The 14,109-nt window shown below is 39.1% G+C and overlaps 1 protein-coding gene across 1 annotated transcript in view; it reads right to left on the reverse strand.

Annotated features, from left to right (window-relative positions):
• The window catches only part of CCNT1 (cyclin T1), a 33,722-nt gene extending 22,707 nt beyond the window's left edge, over positions 1 to 11,015 (reverse strand). The window contains exons 1-3 of the mRNA XM_080810040.1: positions 10,777 to 11,015; positions 8,971 to 9,052; positions 1,716 to 1,844 (exon numbers count right to left, since the gene is read on the reverse strand). Of these exons, the coding sequence (XP_080666166.1) occupies positions 1,716 to 1,844; positions 8,971 to 9,052; positions 10,777 to 10,937 (372 nt within the window). The 5' untranslated portion in view covers positions 10,938 to 11,015. The remainder of the gene's footprint in view (positions 1 to 1,715; positions 1,845 to 8,970; positions 9,053 to 10,776) is intronic.
• Between the last annotated feature and the right edge of the window lie 3,094 nt (positions 11,016 to 14,109).

A 14,109-nucleotide genomic window follows, 5' to 3' on the forward strand; every position in this document is an offset into this window, starting at 1 on the left:
CTGTACCCAAGAGAAAATGAAGGGCAATCGAAACCCTGCTATGGGAAACAATTCACATAATTAGGGGCTATTATCAAAATAAAGGAGCAACTGGGTGGCTCAGCTGGTTAAGTGTTTGACTTGTGATTTCAGGTCAGCTTATGATCTCAGGGTTGTGGGGATCCACACTCTGCACGGAGTCTGCTTGAGATTCTCTCCTGCCCCTCCCTGCACTCTTTTCTCAAATAAATAAATCTATACAAAACAAGCAACCAAATAAAACCACCCCCCCAAAGAATCACTTTCTCCAATATAATGAGAACATGTAAATTTATCTATTTGATAAAAGACGACTCATGCATCCATCGTAAGAGACTTAAATAATCTAGTAACAGAAATCCACAGTCTAGGGGCGCCTGGGTGGCTCAGTGGGTTGAGCCTCTGCCTTCGGCTCGGGTCATGATCCCAGGGTCCTGGGATCGAGCCCCGCATCGGGCTCTCTGCTCTGCGGGGAGCCTGCTTCCTCCTCTCTCTCTCTGCCTGCCTCTCTGCCTACTTGTGATCTCTGTCTGTCAAATAAATAAATAAAATCTTTAAAAAAAAAAAAAAAAGAAATCCACAGTTTAAACACAAATGTCAGACCTCAAAATTGCTCACAACTCATCACTCCCCAACAACAGACTTAAAAGCCAAGACAGAGTTTCCCTTCTTTAAGAAAGTCAAGGATGGATGGAAGGAAGAAAAGCTATGTGTACATGCACAGGACAGAGGTTGACAGAACATATACTGAAATTATAATCAGCAGTATCCTGCCAGGAGGAGGGGAGATGAGCTTTAACTTTTACTACAAATGATTCTTGAATATTTGGCTTGTCTTTAACAAGCATATGTAACTTCTGTAATTTCCTTAAAAGTAAAAAAAAAAAAAAAAAATGACAGGACTCATTTTTCTGAAGAGTCCATAACAAAAATTTATTGGTAAGAATATTATTCATGGGACGCTTGGGTGGCTCAGTTGGTTAAGGGTCTGACTTTGGCTCATGTCATGATCTCAGGATCCTGGGATAGAGCCCCCACATCTGGCTTCCCATTGAGTAGGGGGTCTGCTTGTCCCTCTGCCCCACCCAGCTCATGGGCTCTTTCAAATAATTAAATCTTAAAAAAAAAAAAAAAGAGGGGCACTTGGGTGGCTCAGTGGGTTAAAGCCTCTGCCTTCGGCTCAGGTCATGATCCCAGAGTCCTGGGATTGAGCCCCACATCGGGCTCTCTGCTCAGCGGGGAGCCTGCTTCCTCCTCTCTCTCTCTGCCTGCCTCTCTGCCTACTTGTGACCTCTAAGAAATTTTAAAAATCTTTAAAAAAGAAAAAAAGGGAGAGAGACAGAAAAGGGAGACTAAAATGGGAAAATATTTACATTATAATAAGTGGAAAAGACATAAAAATACACATGTGTGTAGCTATTCATAGAAAAGAACTGAGAAATAATAATGATCACTTACATATCCATGGTCCAAATTATACCTAGGTGATACATTTTCTTCTTTGTTTTTCTGTATTTTCCAATTTTACTATATGAATACAATCAACTTTTGCCATAGTTTCTGATGTTTTTTGTAAAGGAAAAATAAAAATTAAAAATTCAACAGCCCCCACTCAGACTTAAGTAAATCGAAGTTACAAAACTAAGCTAACATCAAAATAAAGAAAGAAAAACAGATATGTGTAATGAATCCCCTACCTCACTCCTAGTATCAGGAAGTGATTCCTGCGGATGGAGACAAGCATGTGCTACCTTGATGACGTGTTCCAATTTTTTTGGTTGCTCCTCTACTTTAGCTGCTAGAAATAAGGCCGCTGGAGCCACAGACTGGATGGAAAGAAAATAAATTACATTCATTATTTATTCCTAGATCAAGGTAGATCTAAAAAAGACCTAAGTCTCAAACCAAATTCCCTGCTTGCCCCAACTTCATCACTTCTCAGTAATGCCTTTTCTCCTTAAAATGCCATCCCCTCTCGTATCTGTTAATCTACATCCATCCACTCCCAAAAATCAACCCTTCAACAAACTCTTGTTGAAAGCAATCTATGTGAGAAACGACTAGATGTAAATAGTTGGTTTTCTTTTTAAAATGAAGTTCTTTAAGTTTATATCATAACCCTCTATATACTTTTTTTTCAAGGGGCAAATTGAAAGTAGATTAGTGATTGCCAGGGGCTAGAATAGGAAAATGGGAGTGACCATGAATGCATATGAAGTTTCTTTCTGGGGCAATGTAAATTTTGTGGAATTAGACCATGGTGATGGTTGCATAACTTGGTGAATATATTAACAACCAGTGACTTGGGATACCTGGATGGCTCAGTTGGTTAAGTGTCCAACTCTTGGTTTTGGCTCAGGTCATGATCTCAGGGTCATGGGATCAAGCCCTATGTGCACCTCCATTCTCAGCAAGGAGTTGACCTGATTTTCTTTCCCCCCGCCTCTCCCTCCCCCTGCTTCTCCCCCTGCTCATGTGCAGTCTCTCTAAAAGAAACAAAATCTTTTAAAACAACAACAAAAACTCAGAGTACTACAGACTTTAAAAGGATATATTTTATTGTATGTGAATTATCTCGAGTATACTTATATATGGAGGGAGCACAAATCTTATAAAAGGGAATTTTAAAATAGTGTTATATTCAAGATGTTATACAAAGGCACACAGGGAAAAAAAAATCTCAAGTCAATACACAAGTAAACAACAAATTCAGTCACAAAACAATGTTAACAGATTAGAGCAATATGACATAAATGTAGCCTGGTAGGGATCTGAGAAATCTCAGAAGAAGTTCTACTGAATCTTAAGAATATTTCAATGAATCAAAGATGGCAATGGCAAGAACCAGGAGTAAAGAAATATGATAAATAATTTTATATAATTTAAATATCTATTTCACTTTACGGAGTAGAACTGACAGGCATTCTAATACTTCTTTATATCCTTGCTGCTGTCTGCTATTTCGCTGGAAGAGATTTTTATCCACAAATCCAATTCACAGCAATAACTCTCTTCCTTCATGTTTGTTGCAGTTTTAAGCAGCAAACTCCATATATACTGCTAGACCTCAGGATAAACAAAGCAGAACCAGAGGAAGATAAGCACGAACAAGATGTGAGTAATCAGAGCATACTAAATTGAGGGGCACCTGGGCGGCTCAGTCATCTGCTTTCGACTCAGATCATGATCCCAGGGTCCTGGGATCGAGCCCCACATCGGGCTCCCTGCTCGGCAGGGAGCCTGCTTCTCCCTCTCCCACTCCCCCTGCCTGTGTTCCCTCTCTCGCTCTCTCTCTGTTAAATAAATAAATAAAATCTTAAAAACACACACTCTCAAATAAATAAAATATTTAATAAAGGAAGGAAGGTCAGACAGACAGACATATCCAGTCCTAGGGAGGACTAAAACGAGGAAAGAATGAAACTCGTTAAAAGTTAATTTTAAAAAAGAAAAAAAAATTAGTAATCCAGGCATTAAGAAATAAAGTTTAGAGTAGGCATTAGCAGTAGAAAAACGGGGTAAACTGCAGGCATGATTATAGAAAATTAACAGGGCTTCACTAAATCTTTGTGTATGTGTTTGTGTGCCAAGAAAAAAATTCTAAAATGTCAACAGGATTCTCTCTGAGCAGTTAGCTACAGGAATATCATCATTTCCTCTTTTATTCTCTGTTAAAAAAAAAAAAAAAGATTTTATTTATTTATTTGCCAGAGAGAGAGCACAAGCAGGGGGAGCAGCAGGAAGAGGGAGAGTGAGAAGCAGGCACCCACTAGCAGGGAGCCTAACTCAGGGCTCTGTCCCAGGACCCTGGGATCATGAGCTGAGCCGAAGGCACACACTTAACCACCTGAGGCCACCCAGGTGCCCCTCTCTCTCTTCTTTCAATTTTATGGCTATATACAGAAAAAAACAGCTAACACTCTAAAAATTAACAGGATTTTTTTTATTTTTTTTTTTTTTGACAGAGAGAAATCACAACTAGGCAGAGAGGCAGGCATAGAGAGAGGAGGAAGCAGGCTCCCTGCGGAGCAGAGAGCCTGATGCAGGGCTCGATCCCAGGACCCTGAGATCATGACCTGAGCCGAAGGCAGAGGCTTTAACCCACTGAGCCACCCAGGCGCCCCATTAACAGGACTTTTTAACTGATAGGAAAAAGCAGAAAGGAAAAGAACTACTTAAAGACAACACTAAGATTTTTAGCCTACAACTTTGTCTTCAAGGAACTAACAATATATTCAAAAGGCACAAACTAAAATATGGTGTACAAACAATGGCTAAGAAGGCAAGGTAACAACTCATTAAGTGGAAGACTGCAAGAGGTAAATTTCAGTCTAATTTTTGCACAACCATGTAAATACTCATTGCTCCTCATGGAATCACTTACACCAAGCCAGTTTACTAAAGCATGTTCCTATCAAAGGCAATTTCTAAGAGGAATTCTTATACCAGGTTAGAATCTAAGATTTTCTCCATTTTAAACGAATAAAAATGCCACCTAGTATTTATTCGTTATGTATAGGCACTTTGTAAATTAATTCATTTAAATATTGGGGCACCTAGGTGGCTCAGTGGGTTAAAGCCTCTGCCTTCAGCTCAGGTCATGGTCCCGGGGTCCTCGGATCGAGCCCCGTATCGGGCTCTCTGCTTGGCAGGGAGCTTGCTTCCCCCTCTCTTTCTCTGCCTGCCTCTCTGCCTACTTGTGATCTCTGTCAAGTAAATAAATAAAATCATATATATATATATATATATATATATATACACACATGTGTATATATATAAGAACCATGGGGGTGTCTGGGTGGCTCAGTTGGTTAAGTGTCCAACTGTTGATTTCAGCTCAGGTCATGATCTCAGGATCATGGGATCAAGCCCCAAGTTAGGACTCCTGGGCTTTGCAATGAAGAGTCTACTTGAGATTCTCTCTCCCTCTCCTTCTGCCCCTCCCCCACTAGCACTCTCTCTAATAAACAAATAAATCTTATTAAGTACTCTAGGAGACAGGCACTATTACTGACTGCAAAGAGATGAGAAAACTGAGGCCTATGGTAACTTAACCAAAGCCATGTAAGCAAGCAGTTCACAAAATCCAAACCTAGACAGACATGTCTGACTCCAGAGCCCATTCTCTTAACCAGTAAGCTTGACCCCTTAAGGATAAGCTAACCAGAATAAAATACACCCAATTAAATCTGTTAGGTATTAAAATACAGCACCCAATTTCATAATATATGAAATATTACACAAACACACCAAGTTGCTCACCATTAATTTTACACTCCCTCATTTGAAAACATTTAAGACAGTACATTTAGAAATTCAATTCATGAGGTTAAATTTCTTCTCAAAAAAAGTAATACAATGCCAAAAATTAAATGAAAATTAATCATTTAATCATGTCCACTAAAGAAATAAAATTTATTTCCACTGAAAGACAAGTTCTCTATCCTCCAGGGTGCTGGAAATATACTTTATCTTCATCTGAGTGGTGGCTACATACACATATAATAATAATAATAATAATGTAAAAAGTAACCAAGTTGCACATTTCAGATTTTTGTGCTTTACCATTATACCTCAACAAAAATTTTTTTTAAAGTTTTTAAAGGCAAGAGTTCTAGGCTTCAAAACTCTCTGAACAAAGAAATAGAACAAAATGAGGAAAGTATTCACAACACATGACACACAGCTCTAACATATGGGAGCTCATATAAACAAGAAAATCAGAATAAAAGAGGAGCAAAGAGAATCAAGTCAATTTTTAAGTCGATTTTTCAATTTCATAAGAACAATGACCTAAATAGGTTTAAGAAGCTTGACTTCACTAACTGAAAAAAAATGTAAATTAAGAAAATGATTTAGGATGCCCTCTATCTTGTTCACCACTGTATCCCAAGCACACAACACGTAGTTAAAACTTACTATTTCCTGATGTAATAAATACGTTATTTGTAAGGATGCAGAGACAAGGACCCTCTCTCACACTGCTGGAAACAATGTATACTGATATAATCTTTCAATAAGGCAAACTGACACAACAAAACAATGTATAGGGATACAATCTTTCAGTAAGGCAAACTGACAGGACAAAAACTTTTTAAATGCAGCCCTGTGGACACAGTAATTTTACCTATAGGAATTTATATTAAAACAATCATGTAAGTCACATAATATATGTACCAATGTTATATAACATTATCTATAATTACTAAACTACAAACAACCCAAATATCCGCCAGTATGGAGGTGAAATAAATGGTAACAATACAAAGAAATACTATGTGGCCATCTAAAATACAGCTAACACACACACAAAAATAAAATAAAATACAGCTAACACTTGAACAACACTGGTTTGAACTGTGTTGGTCCACTTATATGCAGATTTTTTCTCAATAAATACAATACAGTACTATAACTGTATTTTGTCTTCCTCATGACTTTCTTAATATTTTCTTTTCTCCAGCCTATTTTTTTGTAAGGATACGGTATATGATACATATAACATACAAATACGTGTTAACTGTGTTACTGGTAAGGCTTCTGCTAGTTAACTTTCTGGGGAGTCAATAATTACATGTGGATTTTCAACTGTGTAGAGGTAGGTACCCCAACCCCTACCTCGTTCAAAGATCAACTGTAATGAAAAACCACTATGAAAAGATATCCGATATACACTGTTAACTAATAAAAGCAATTCACATAATAGTATAATCAGAAATTATTTTTTAATAGAAATACATAAATACTAGGTATTTACACACAAAAATGCCCAAGACACTATATGACAAAACATTTATGAATGGTTAACCCTGGAGGGTGGGATTACAGAGGATCTTTCACTTTCTACATTATACATTTCCATATTAATTTTTACGGTAAGCATTTATTACCTTTATAATGAGAAAAAAATAACATGAAAAATGCACAGAAGCTTGATAGGACAAATAACAATGCTACAACAATGTATTAAGTCCTCTCAAATTTGAACTTGGATTTATCACGTCTTAAAACTAAGATATTAAAGTGTGGTATTTTTGATCTGTTAATTCCAGAATGTGCCTAAAATCAATTCTCTAGAGAGGATCAACAATCCCAAATTTTAAAAGTCATTGTATTTTGGAAAAGGTCATGTCATCCACTGGAATCTCTCTATATTTATTGGATAATTACCAGTTCATTCATTCATTCATTCATTCAAGCTTACTGAAGGTGCTTCGGAGGATACACAGAAAAGTGAGTCTCTGTCCTTGCTAAGCTTAATACACAGGAAACAAGGAAAAATATAACTTAAAAGATATAAGCAGGAAAAGTATATAATATACATGTGCACAAAGTGGACAAACTAATTTGAGATGTATTTCATCCTGGATTTCAAATCTTTACCATTATAAAAGGGAAAACACGAAGAACATTCAGAATTGGCAAGACAGCTATGGACTTCCTCCTCCTCAAATTTCATTCTTTATCCACTACCTTCTATTATAGAGCACTCAGACAGATATCCTCATTAAATGCTTTTCTCTGTCTTTAATAAACTTGCTTCTTGGAATCAGAGGTAGGGCATGGCTGGAGGTAAGAGGTACTGGTAGGAGAAAGCCAAGCTGACTGGATAAAAATTGGGAATACTTAATCCACAGATCCAAAGAGTTTCCAGTACAGTTACTCCCAATACTGAGCATGCTAACTTATATTACAAGAGCACTATCTAGCTTCACAGATTCTCTTTCCATGGCATTAAAAAAAAAAGAGCTCAGGGGCGCCTGGGTGGCTCAGTGAGTTAAGCCGCTGCCTTCAGCTCAGGTCATCATCTCAGGGTCCTGGGATCGAGCCCCACATCGGACTCTTTGCTCAGCAGGGAGCCTGCTTCCCCCCTCTCTCTGCCTGCCTCTCTGCCTACTTGTGATCTTTCTCTGTCAAATAAATAAATTAATTAGGGGCGCCTGGGTGGCTCAGTGGGTTAAAGCCGCTGCCTTCGGCTCAGGTCATGGTCCCGGCGTCCTGGGATCGAGCCCCGCATCGGGCTCTCTGCTCACCAGGGAGCCCGCTTCCTCCCTTCTCTCTCTGCCTGCCTCTCTGCCTACTTGTGATCTGTCTGTCAAAATGGATAAATAAAATCTTTTTAAAAAAATTAATTAATTAATTAATTAAAAAAAAAAGACCTCAAAGCCTATCATCCTAAGGGCAAGTCTTAAACACTTTTCTTCAAAACGCAACCTTTCTTTAAAAAAAAAAAAAAAGGGAAGAAATATTTGACTCACAAACCCATCTGAAGTATTGATCAAGTTTAGCCCTATTACCTTGTGATTTAATTAAACAAATATAGTCTTACCTGCAACCGGGATATCACTATGTACTCGCTTCAAAGTCATTTATAATAATGTTAAATAGGACCATTTCAGGTATCAAAGCTGAAAATAGCACTATTTACAATTCTGTCCAGGAAAAAAAAATCCCTTTATTACTATTATTTTCTTCTTCCTGTTTTAAAAGTGCCCCCCATCATCACATAATGTGTTTTCCCTCTCCAACCAGTCACTGATTGCAATTCTATCAAAGATTTTTAGAAAATCTAAATCACTTACATTCACTTGTTTTCCTGTGGCTACATTACTATTAACCACTTCAAAAGTTACACTTAAATTAAGCATCATCTCCCCTTTAATGTTCCTCTCCCAACCCAAAAATGGTAGTGTTCAATAATCTATTTCTTTATTAGAGAATCCATCTATCCTAAGGATGCACTAAACCTACCAAATAACTAACCAGACAGTTTACTGAAAAACTGGAAGACTGGATTCAGTGTGACACACAATGAAAGTGATCAATCCTATTTTCTAAATTTCAAATCCCAGTTCAGCAACATAGATCAACCTCCTCACCCCCCCCACACAGGAAGCTGCTGGAATCGATCACAAAAATGATTACGCTATACAAAATAGTAATAATACTTACATTTCGATGGAACTGTGTAAAGGACTGAATCATGTAGAATCGATGCATGTACACTATAGCAGTGTTGATAGTCAATTGTGAGCTAAAATGTTAAAGTTAAGGCCCCAAAACAGGCAGGCAGAACAACTCCCAAAAATACAACCTATATATCCTCCCAAAAGGACCATGCAGTTAAGCACAGTACACGGTTCTAAATGAAAATCATACTTAATTTTCCAAATTAAAGAGCAAATCTGTTTCCTTTCACCAAATTATTAACCACCAACTGACGCTTAACATAATGCCTTACCCACAACCGGTATTCAGTATGTAAATCTACTGAACTGATAACAACCAAGCTTCTTAGCATGTGTGGATCAAGTAATATAAAAAATTTATGTAGACCTAAACTTGTCACTTGCCTCCTGAAAATCCTGCTGTGATGATCCATTAGCTCAGGATATCTCTTCACATGACTTATAACACCCTCCCTGATCTGGCCCCTAGGTATGTTTCTACTATCTACTCACTTTCTAAGCTCCAAAAGTTAACTTTTCAGTCCCCCTTGTGTGTGGCAACTAAGCCGTCTCATATGGTGATCCCTGGGAGAAGAAACACTGTGGAATGATTTGATACTCATTCACTGACAAAATTTTAAATGCCTTACTTCTAAAGCCCTCAGTGACAACGTGGGTTATTCAGGGAAGAGGCTGTGGTCCCAAAATGCCAACAACCTTAATAACAACACACACATAAAAAAGGGCTAGATGTACTAAAACAGAATTTCAAACAGGAAATTTAACTTAGTACTGACCGAATGCTTGGGAAACAAATCAAATATCCTCAATAAACAGGACACCTCTTTTGAGGTGAGCACAACTTTAAGGTACAACATTACAGCCAGCCACACACTATAACAGGAGCTTCACCCAAAAATAATTTTTCATTTCCAGAGTGGAAAGAACTTTATAACTACATAAGCTTTCTCTGCTACAAAGTGAACATATTTTCTGACCAAAATACTTGAAGGGGGGAAAAAAATCACTAAATTATCTGATCTTTGAAATATAAAGAAAACAAGTACACATCAGAACTCTGAGTAAGCTAAAAACTCAACATTCTGTAAACGGTTTTTTAAACATTACATCCCTGGGTCTATATCCTTACAAAAAGAAACTGACATCCTTCCTTCCTCTGAAATTCTGTAAGTTTTACAGTAGCTGCCATGTGAACATGAGTGCCAGGCATTTTCTTAGGTACAGAAATTACATGCAAGAGTTATCACTCCATTTTACAGACAAGAAAACCAAGAATTTGACAGGTTTCTTAAACAGCTAGTAAGTGGAAGGAACGGATTTTGAACCATAGCTGAAGCATTAATTCTAGGCCACCCTCTCTTCTTAAGACCTACAGGTCCTGAATTTCTCAAAACTGTCTTAACACACTAAGTTCAAAAGACAGCCATCAACAGTGAAACCTCCACCAAACCCCTGGGGAATAGCAGAAAAGTACAATCTCTAAGTCACCAGACCAGGAGACCAGAACACAACGAAAGGGGACCAGGAACGTCTGGTTAAAACACAAAGCTGCGAAGGATACGAATTCCCAGCAACGCTGGTGGCACTGGTGAGCGAGCGGGAAATTAACTCCGCCTCGCTTACCTGGCGCAACACTCAACTTCAGCCCGCCCCATCGGAGGCTCTCCCACCTAGACATTCAGCCCCTGCCCACCTCCTCTCTCTTCCGTTCCCTGACAGAGCCTGAGGCCTTGAAGCCCTAGCAAGGCGGGTCTGACTCCAAGGCCGGAGGCCTAGGCCGCAAGGATACACGTTAAGACGTTGTCCCATGTCCTGGAGCAGATTGGCCGCCTGCTGGCGATTAGAAAGTTCTTTATCTGGGTCCAGGCCAAAACGACGGGATGGACTATTTTCCAGTTGTTCTCGAGTAAAATACCACCGTTTGTTGTTGTTCTTCCTGTCTCCCTCCATAGTGCTTCAACCAGAAGGCAGCGGCGGAGGCTGCAAGCACTTCCCAGCATCACCTAAGCGGCGACACACATCCGCTGTGCGGGGGCAACCGCGACGTGACGAACTTCCGCTAAAATGTGGACGGCTAGGTTGTGATAGGCTTCCGCAAAGGAGGGCTAGTTAAAGAGTCTATTTCCGGAATGGACCTCGCGACAACCTGTAGCCGAGTTACCAGCCAGTAGGCGACCAGGAAAGACCTTGAGTCTAGGACGCAGGCGCCAGTCATATGACCCTTGGGAGGCAGGGTGGGGGGTAGAAGTTCTCGCTCGAAACCACGTTTCCTCCCGCGAGAGCGGGATTTAGTTTTCGCGTGGTGGACGAGGTGGCGAGTCGACGGTTGTGGCGGGATAAAGCGCCCGCCCACGCGCCCCTCGGCGGTTTCTCGTAGAACTTCGTTTGTAGCGGAGGTGACGGTAGAAAATGGGGGTGATAGCGAACTTGACAGAGAACAGGTGAGACTGTCAAAAACTGAAAAAAGTGATCAGAGAGTGGCCCTATCGTATATCGTAATATAAAGCAAGTAGAAAACTCTTAACGTTGTTGGTTAGCAGTGTAAACTGCCCATTTACAAAGCTTTTTACAACGTTTACCCAAAGCCTTGAAAAAATTCCTGTGCTTCGCCACAGTGATTCAACGTGAGGAAATGAAATTTAATTCACAATGTTTAGTGATTACCATGTTCCAGGCACACTATTGATACACTATTTCATTTAAAAGACACAACCCCAAGAGGTAGTAACGTTTCAACCCCCGTTCTGTAGAGAGCGAACTAAAGCTGCTCCTTCTTTGTGGAAAGCTTCTACCTCCACCTTGCACACCTAAGAACTTAAAAGTTCCTGTCCTCCATCAGGAAATTTCCCAGCGGAACGCCTGATGTCTGTTTGATCCTGGGCAAGATACCTAACCTCTTTGTGCCTCTTATATAAATGTAAATGATAACAATAGTACCTACGTTTTAGGTTGTGGGAAGGACTAAATGAAGCTATAAAATTAAAATCCTTTATAATAATAGTACCTGGCACCTAGGAACATTGAAAACATTCAGTAGCTATTATCAGAGTCTTTATTATATTAAAGTTGAGATGTATCCATGGCACCTACCTGATACAGTCCTGTCCCTAGTAGTCAATAAATATTTGTCAAATAAATGGTTACAACACCCTGCAAGGAAGAAACCAGGACTGGGGGAAATTAAGTAGTTTGCCCTATGCTGCACTGCTTGTAAGTGTTGATTTTTAAGTCAGGTCTAATTCCATTGTTCTTTCCATCCTAGCAAACTGTATTTTTGCTTTTCTGAAACAATTTACCTTGATTAAATTGGGATAGTATTAGAATCCTTTGTCTTTCATAATATTTTGAGTTCTTTCCATTTTAGACATGGCTGTTCCCACTCAGTTTGATTCTGATTCACTCTTAGACATATTTCCTTCCATTTCAGGCCCTCCTTTGCCCTATACTACCTATAATTAGCATTAGCTACATTTTACTCCAGAAAAATTGAGGTTCAGGAAGATTTAAATGACTTATTTCAGGTTATGATATGTTAAAAAAAATAATGATTTCAAACTTCTAATGTCACAGGTGTGTTCCTTTTAATAGAATAAGCATTTTTTAAAATTATGTAGTCATTATAGTCTCTTAAAGATTGATTTAGTTTTTTGAGAGAAAAAATGAGCTGGGAGGAGGGGCAGAGGGAGAGGGAGAAGCAGACTCAGGGAGCCAGATGCAGGCTTAAACCAGGGACTCTGGGATGATGACCTGAGCCAAAGGCAGACATCTAACTGAGCCACCCAGGTCCCAATTATATTGTCTTCTAAACCAAAATTATTTCTCCCAGAACCCTCTTGACTATTTCTCTGACCTTTGTTTGGTTCTTTATTTTAAACATTTTATTTTTTTGGGAGAGAGCATGCAGGCAGGGGGAGAGAAAGGGGGAGAAGTAGACTCCCTGCTGAGCAGAGAGCCTGACCCAGGGGCTCAATCCTAGGAACCTGGCATCATGACCTGAGCTAATGACCTGAGCCAAAGACAGACGCCTAACCACCTGAGCCACCCAGGTGCCCCTGGTCCTTCATTTAAACTCTTGGATTGATGGCTCCATTTTGAATTTGCTGTCCTGGATGAGTACACCAATTTTCCAAGAACAAGTTCTGGTATCTGTTAAACTCTAGGCAATGCAGGTGGTAATCAGTGGCTATCCTGCCATACAGAAGACCAGGACCTGTGTAACTCAGAGAAAGGAAATACTGTTTGAGAGGATAAATATTTGAAAGTAGGAGGCAGTATAACAGTTGCTAAACAAGAGTTTTGAATCAGGCCTGGATTCAAATCCCAGCTATTCTTTTTTTTCTTTTTTAAACCCTTGACTATTTCTATGTGTACAGTTTCATAGTATCAGCTATATTCAAATTGTTATGTAACAGATCTCCACAACTTTTTCATTTTGCAAACCTGAAACTTTATTTCTATATGCTTCATTTCCATCTCCTCCCAGCCCTAACAATCTTTGTGTTTCTGTGAGTTTGACTGCTTTAGATCTCTTACATAAGTAGAATCATACAGTGTTTGTCTCTGTGACTGGCTTATTTCACTTAATATAATATCCTTAAAATTCCCAGGTATTCTTTTAACTACCTTGTGATTTTTTTAATAGATTTTATTTAATTATTAGGGGGGGTGGAGTGGCAGAGACACTTTCTCCACTGAGCAGGAAGCCAGACATGGGTCTTTATTTTAGGACCCCAAGATCACGGCCTGAGCTGAAGGCAGACACTTAACTGACTGAGCCACCCAGGGTCCCTTAGCTGTGTGATCTTAAATGTCATCTCTGGATCTTGATGGAACACCATCAGGCACAATACGTGTTCAGTACATGTTTATTGTCAAAATAATTTCTTTCCAACATTTATATAGCCTCCAGATTAAAACATGAGAAGATGGTTTGCCATTTGTAACGATTCCCAAATCCACATTCAGTTGACATCCTATGATAGCTTGAAATCGGCCGTGGTATGGGTATACAGGCAAATTATGAACAACCAGCTATCCAGAAAATAATTTTATGTGTATGTATACATACATAAGTTCAAACATGAACATGAATGTGTAGCACACATTTATAAAAAATACAATA

This window comes from Martes martes (genome assembly GCF_963455335.1).
Source record: "Martes martes genome assembly, chromosome: 8".
In the NCBI taxonomy this organism is placed as follows: domain Eukaryota; kingdom Metazoa; phylum Chordata; class Mammalia; order Carnivora; family Mustelidae; genus Martes; species Martes martes.